At 51.3% G+C, this 7427-nt stretch overlaps 1 protein-coding gene across 1 annotated transcript; it reads right to left on the reverse strand.

The window, feature by feature from the left end:
• Window positions 1-487: 487 nt before the first annotated feature.
• On the reverse strand, window positions 488-7161 carry PIK3IP1 (phosphoinositide-3-kinase interacting protein 1). The gene is made up of 6 exons (XM_068654488.1): window positions 6979-7161; window positions 6748-6867; window positions 6518-6634; window positions 4337-4522; window positions 4127-4205; window positions 488-2120 (listed from the first exon to the last, which is right to left on the reverse strand). The coding sequence occupies exons 1-6, from the start codon at window positions 7052-7054 to the stop codon at window positions 1913-1915; spliced, it is 786 nt and encodes a 261-aa protein (XP_068510589.1). The 5' UTR covers window positions 7055-7161; the 3' UTR covers window positions 488-1912.
• Between the last annotated feature and the right edge of the window lie 266 nt (window positions 7162-7427).

Raw genomic sequence — 7427 nt, forward strand, 5'->3', positions numbered from 1 at the left:
CATTCTGAACTATGTAGTTCAAGAGGCAGTTGTTGATGCCAGGACAGAAGGAAAATGCTAGCTACGTCAGTGCCTCCTCTAACCTGCTGTGATCTGTCTCCATCATACTTTCCAGTGCAAGGCCCCAAGGGATAGAGCTGCTGCTGAGTGGCACCAAAGCACAACTGACCTGCGTCACTGCAGGAAGGGGCTGTAACTGAGAGCAGTCTTCCCACGGGCCAGCCTGCTTAGTCAGCACAGCTCGCATACCCCCGGCTGCTTTTCAGGAACAGTCCCAATACTAGGCTAGCTGCTGGCAGCAAGGAGATAAAGCTCTGTACCCCTTGTCAGTCCTGGTGAGCGGAGGCACTGCTCGTAGGGAATTTTACCTTTGGGCTTGGCAAAGTGAAGTAGCATCTTCCCTTCTCTGTTTGACATCTGCAATAAGCAAAAGGATGCTGCTCTGGCAGGAAGGAATGTAGAGATTGAGCCACAGTCCACACAGATCTACAGAGCATTTTTCTTTTAAGCTTTAATACAAGGTAGCACAATCTGCACCTTCTCATACTGAGGTATTTAAAACATTTACAAAGAAATGGTATTCAAAGGCATTTAAAAATAAAATGTTTCCCTTTCCTGAATCAAACATTAACACTAAAACCCCTGCTGCCAAGTGCTATTCCCTGTTAGGCCCTCAGCTATAAAGCAGATGGCTAGAAAACTTACTTGAATGGCTTGATTCCCCTGAGGTGGGGATAGATGTTTCCCTGAACTGGCCTTGACTCGGTGCCATTGGGGAGATGCTGCAGCAGCCATCCTTTCCAAAGTCCCTGGAATGCTGATAGAAGTTGTTACAAAATCTCTCTTATAAGGCCAGGCTCTGTAAGCAAGCAGGCTTGCTGCACAAGCTGTGTGTGAAGAGGGCTGGGCCAGAAGCCATGCTGTAACTTCAGGATCTTGCAAGAGCAGCTGCCCTTACAGCCAGAAGAGCAGGAGCTGCTGCCTCATGGTCAGCGTGACCTCTACAGCTCACTTGGCCACTCTGTCCAGAGCTAGCCCTGTAGAAAGTCAGGGGAACTTAGATGTCTATCCTCCGTGCTCAACCTGCTGTAGGTAACAGAAGGGCACAGGTTTTTTTTCTTTACTCCAGAACTATCTGCTGCTGGCCTTTTGGTCTCCTGATCTGTGTAAGTGAGCAGGAAGCAGACCGCTTGGACACCTACAAGTGTGGCTGTGCATGTAGCACCGCAGGAAAATAGAGAAGTGGCCTCAGCCCTGGAAGACCTGGATTTTTCGAGAGCTTGAAGAGAGCTTTTCCAAATTTTACACTAGGGCTAAACCTACTGTTCCTGGCCAGAGCCATCCCTCAAATACTTATTTGGGGAAAACAAACATAAAAAACAACCCCTGTTCTAGTAGCAGGATTCTGGATAGCGTTCCCAGCTCTCAGCCACTAAAGCAAAAAGTCAGGAACTATAATCAGAGTGTAATTATCTAGCTAAGTCTGACGTGAAGCTCCCCTCAGTCCCTGCAGTACTGCTCCCTCCTGGGCTTCTAGGCTGAAACGTAAGTAACAGTGCACCCCGTTAAATAGGAAAGGAACAGAAAAAGGAAGCCAAGACCACACTCTGGGCTATGGGATCTGTGGCTAGGTGTGAGCCTGGCCCATCATCCCCTCCAGCTCCTTGGCACTCTGTGGAGATAGGTGGGAGGAAGCAGCAGGGTCCACCCCACCACTCCCCAGCTGGTCATGCACTGAATGGTGCCCCTCAAACAGATTGTGATGAATAGCCCATTGCTCTGTCCCCCTGCATCACCTTCATCTGGCTTTCATCAAAAAGAAAACAAAATAGAAATGAACACACACAACCCCCACACTCACAGTGGGAAGCTGGAAGCTTCGCTCAGCCTGCACCTCTCCTGCCCCAGCTGCTCAGGCACCAGGGGTACCTGCCTGCCCCATGAGCGGGCCACTACCATCGTGTGTTTCCTCCACAGGCGTCTGGTTCGTGTGCACCACAATTGTGTTCTCATCTACAAGCTCACAGGCAGGATTGGTGAACGCTGAGAGTGGCAGTGTGATGCGCTGCATTTCACGCTCGTAAACTTTCTGCTCATGCTTTTCCTTCAGGTCTTTTCCCCTAGATAAGAAAAAAAAAAAAACAAACACATAGGTATGTGCATGAGGCAAGTGCCACTGGCTAGAGGCAGAGTTCCAGTGAAGACAATATACTAGAAAGGCAGATTTAGCTCTTTCTTTAACAAAAGGATGTTCCAGCTACATACAGTGGTCCCTGAAACATTCCCTATTGTAAACAGAGGCCCCTGTGTGAGAACCTTTACAAAAAAAGCAGCCAAGTAAAGTGTCCCTCTCTCTAACTGGCTTATTCACTGACAGTGCTTCGACTTAATGATGACTGTACAGCCAACTTCCTCCTTCAAGCCACGGAACTGACGTGTTACTCAGTACCTTACAGTCCCACAGCACTGCCTGGTGCAGGCCCAGGGGAGCAGTGAGACAGCACAGAGCCCACTGCTGTGCAAAAGAGCTTCTGTAGCCTGCTTCATCCAGCAGAAACAACCATCAGAGGTAGTGACAGATTCTGCCTTTTGTTGCAGCAAACAAACCTGTGTAGCAAATTACACCATTACCGAAAGTATTAAAGCCTACTTTAGAGCTGGCTCTGTTGCAGCTAACAGCTTAGTACCACAAGTGGCTTCTCAAACTGACTTCACTTTACAGCCTGTAGCTAAAGGAGATGACACCTCTGTAATTTGTGCCAAGGAAGAACTGCCTTGCTTTAAAAATGGATGGCATTAATAGCACGTTGTCTCCAGAAAAAACGTGTATACCAAAAGCTGCTAAACACATTAGAGGTTTCTCACCACACCCACCCAAACCTGCCAGCTTGCACATGCAATTTAGAGAGCAAGACACCAGGGAAGAGAGGAAACATCCTGCACTGCAACCCTGCAGTGGGCTCTATGGGACTGAAGAAGCAAAGCTGCATTTGGACAAAGCTCAGCCTCTGTTTTTGGCTCCTTCCTGCCAAAGACAGGAGTGAGGTGCGACAGGCACCACTCAGCGCCTCCTGGGGCTTGTGATCCCAAACAGGCAGAGCTGCTGAGGGCTTCCAGTCAGCACATAAGCATTTTGGCAGCTTTTCAAAGCTGCCTACAAGCGTGCAGCAGTGGCTGCTGTTCCTGCCAGCACATGAAACAGCATTCTCTGAAGTGACACCTCAAATCAGATTCTTCGACAAGCAGCGCTCTGTGTTTTGCCCCTTATGTAACACTCCTCCCTCTGTTTTTTTTTCTGCCGGCGTTTATTATAAACACTTACATAAGGACGTGTCCCAGCCTGGGAGAGGGCTCCTTCTGCTTGGTTGTGTCAGACTGCTGTCAGACAGCCAAACTACAGAACAAACCCTTCCAGAGGAGACAGCCCGGGCCTTCACTTGCTGCAAACCATATTCACTGGTATTTGTTAATCCTGCCCTGTCCCTTACAAATAACTAAGCTGCTTGCTGTTACCACAAACCCTTCTGATGCTCAAATGCTGCTGAGCTACAGAAAGGTTTCTTTCCAACACGCTGAAGTGGCTGAACAAGTTATAACTTACACGTGAATCAAAACTGACCTTAGAGCACACAGGAGCAGACAGGGTTCCTTTTTGGTAAAAGGAACTTGTTCAAAAAGAGCACTACTTGATATGCAGCTTCATAGAATACAATGCACGTGTGCAAAGAATTTGCCATTTTTCTTCTAAAGGTACCTATGCTAGAAAAAGCTGGGGAACAGGTGGCCTGCTAAAAGGATCGCTTCTTCTGACCACAAAAGAAATTTCCTGTGAGGACACCTGGGATCTGCTCTCTCCAGCTCTTACCTGAAAGTCAGCTCCCCTGGGAGCACCTGAGAAAGCCACATCAAAGCACACACACATGCCTGCACACACAAGCCCCAAAACAAAAACAATCTTAATTCTTAAATAGTTCTTGTGACAAGAGAAACTCTTGTATGAAAAGACAGCATGTAGCTGTCTTTTCACTAGGAGCTAGTTGGGTCTGCAGATGCTGCTCAGACTTTCCTTATCTATATAGGTTGCTTCATGCAACCAGCCTTTGTACGAAGAACAGTAGCCACTGACCTCTTATAGATATATCCCAGGACGATGCCAGCTCCAATGGCAATGATTATCACCATCATGATCAGCCCCAGCACATACCCTGTGGAGAGAAAAGAGGCAGAATTGGAGGCATTAGATTCAGTTACAGCGTTGCTTTCAGAGCCTCAAAAAATTCCATCCTGCCAGAATTACAGGAATGGATGGATCCAGTACACAATCCAGTGTTTGTACCTAGTGTCCCTAAGTCCTTCTTTTCTCTGGAGTTCATCTGCACTCTCTGACTTATTCCAATGACTGGCTGCACAGCGGCTGCCTCGCTCCGGGAGGGCAAGGTATCAGCTGGTTCAAACACCTGGTTGACCTCCTGAGAAATATTAACCTCTGCTGTAGGGACTGGGACTGTGGTAGCAGTAGCATCTGTTGGGAAAAAAAAGAGACAAAATACTAAGCATTGATGAGCACTTTAGCATAACGTGCTTTGTGAGTGGAACAGATCTAGACTGCTATCACTGGACTGCCTTCGAAGTAACTGACAAACATTTCTTCCCTCTTAAGCTGTTGCCAGAAATCCTACCAAGAAACACATATTCCTCCCCCTGCTTTCCTCTACATGAATCTATTTAACTAGGAGTGTAAGGCACCACCACAGACAAGACAGAAGTCAGACAGCAGAATGAATCCCAGGTTCAGGGCATGAGTCCAGGGGATGCAGAATGACTTCATTTAGTCTATAGATCGATATACAGGCTGCAGCTTCAATCATGCTGAACAGACATGAACAAGATGATGAGGATCTCCATTCCAAATCTCCCAGGAGTCTTTATCTTTCTCCTGCCTCCATCCTTCTGACACAGAAAGGTTTGACGGAAAGAGACTCCAGCTGGTGGAAGAACAACCTGGGGACATTCTTATGCAGCCCCTCTTTGCAGCCATATCACAAACTCCTTTAGCATTAGAGACAGGCTAAGTCAGAGCTACACTTCAGGCAGCACAGCCACTGACTGGCCTAAGTACAGCAAGTCCCTCCTCAGCCAGAGCCCAAAGAAAGGTGCTTAAGGATGGATATCTTCAAGACAGCTTCTTCTTTCATGCCACAGCTAAAATGGAAGCTGTAGAACAATAAAAACTATGGCAGTGGAATGTATACATCTACTACTTGTCCTAAACAAACAAACAAAAAAATAATAATGCTTTTTGGAAATGCCATGCACGGTATGCATCCACACCTGAAAACTCCCTCCATCTCTCAGTAGGCCCTTGGATCTCACCCCACAGCTGGCAATAACTCCATGTGGATTTTCTATCTGCAGCCATTTTGAGTCCTCAGTGGAATGTGAAATGGAAGTACAGAAGGGGAGTTAGAAATCAGGGTCCCCTGCACTGCACAGTTATTTTACTTAAAGTCAGCCAGAGAAGCTGAACTAAGGCAAGCTGCAGGCCATGACTACAATAAAAAGGTACCCACTCTGAGACATAAAAATAGCCAAACCATTAAACATGCAAATCATGTATTGGCTGAAAGGTCAGTTAACTCCCCAGATCCCAAAGCTGCAGGGCTGTTTTGAGTAAAGATCTTGGCAGTAGAACATTTGTTTTGCTTTATCTTTAGGGAAAAGCAGGCAAAAGACAAGCACAGTGAAGAAAAGTGGAGGAAGTACGTGTGGGGGAAAACTGTTTACGTGCAAGGCTAGCGATCCCGAGGGACAGTGAAGTGTGTAGATCTCGAGGGGTTCTCAGAGATAAACAAAAAGTTCAAGAAACAAGTGGCTACTTTGGCCTCAGGCAATAGAAATATCTTCTCTCCCTGAAGCAGGCTCTCAGCTACAGTTCTCTCGGCAGGTCATTTCACACCCTGACACGTCTGACCATCCAGGAAGAATCCAATGCTTGGGGTTTTCTGTTTCTTACTGTCCTCCCTTCAGTTCTTGTTTTTATCAAGTTCTATTCCCCCTACCTATGTCCAAACTCACCCTGGCACTCATTTAGCAGCTGCATACTTATTTAGACAGCTGTAACGTGCCCCACGGTAATGTTCTACCCACATCTCTGTAGTTCCGAGATGTCCAGACCTCAGCCTTTTGCAACACGACCCAACAGCCCCATAGCGACCAGCAAAATAGGTGCAGGGGCAAAGCTTTGCACAGGCATTTTCTGGTGCCAACACAAAAGCTCTAGGGGTGGAGCAAGGTGCAGCTGGGAGGCAGATGTGCAGACAAGGGCCAGGGGGGAGCCCCGGGTACACTCTGTTCCCGGAGAAGGGCAGTGGGGGCTGGCGGAGCTGGGGCTGTCCGTGCGCAGGGGGGGGACCCCACCCACCCTGGTGACAAACCCCAACCCCAGCGGCGGGGTGGGAAAAACAAAGCCCAGGGGAGGGCAGCAAAGAGGGGAAAGAAAGGGTGGGGGCGCTCCTACCTGGGCACGGGGGGATGTCGCAGGGTCTCCTCTCGGGGACCCCATCGGCACCTCGGACGTAGCACCAGGGCGCGGCGGCGCCGTCGGGGTTCCTGCAGCTGTTGTGATCCTCGGCGGCTGCGGGAGGCACGCACGGGGCCGTCAGCACGGGGACCTCGGCGCCCCGATCCCTCCCCCCACAAAGAAAAAAAAACAAAAAACATAACAAAACGCAGACCCCTCGCACCCACCTGCCGGGAGCTCGGCGCCGGGCCCGCTCCGCACCGCCAGCCCCCAGTTGAGGCACGGGGCTCCTCCGGAGGCCACGCTCCGGCTCCCGCGGTAGGACGCGCCGTCGCCGCGGAGGCACTCTGCGGGGAGAGCAGGCCGGGTGTGCGGGGAGAGCCGGGCAGCCCTCGCTGCACACCCCGTCCCCTAAATCCCCCCCCCCGGGCCCAGCCTCCAACAAAGCCCCCACTCACCCTCTGCTCCCCGGGCGGAGGCCAGCAGCAGCAGCAGCAGCAGCACCGCGCCAAGCCGCGGGGCCCCGCGCAGCATCCTCGGCTCGGAGGGGCTCGGAGCAGCCCCGGCTGTGCTCGGCGAGACCTGCCCCGGCTCTCCCCTCCCCGGTAAACAACCGCCGGGCTCCGCTCCCCCCCCCCCCCCCCCCCTCTTCCCTTCTCCCCTCCCGCCTCGCAGCCGCCGCCGGGTCCTAACGCTGCCGCCACCGGGCGGCTCCCGGCTCCCGGCCCCGCTGCGGAGCCCCCGGAGGGGAAGGGGAGGCCGCCGGGGGGACGGCCCCGTCCGCAGAGCCCCGGGACCGCGGGGACACGGCCCCGAGCCCCGCAGCCGGGAGAGGGGCTCTGAGGCCGCAGGGGAGAGCCGCAGCACGACCCCTGCCTGGCCTCCGGGGATAAAAACGGGCACTGCC

This window comes from Anas acuta, chromosome 17 (genome assembly GCF_963932015.1).
Source record: "Anas acuta chromosome 17, bAnaAcu1.1, whole genome shotgun sequence".
NCBI lineage: Eukaryota > Metazoa > Chordata > Aves > Anseriformes > Anatidae > Anas > Anas acuta.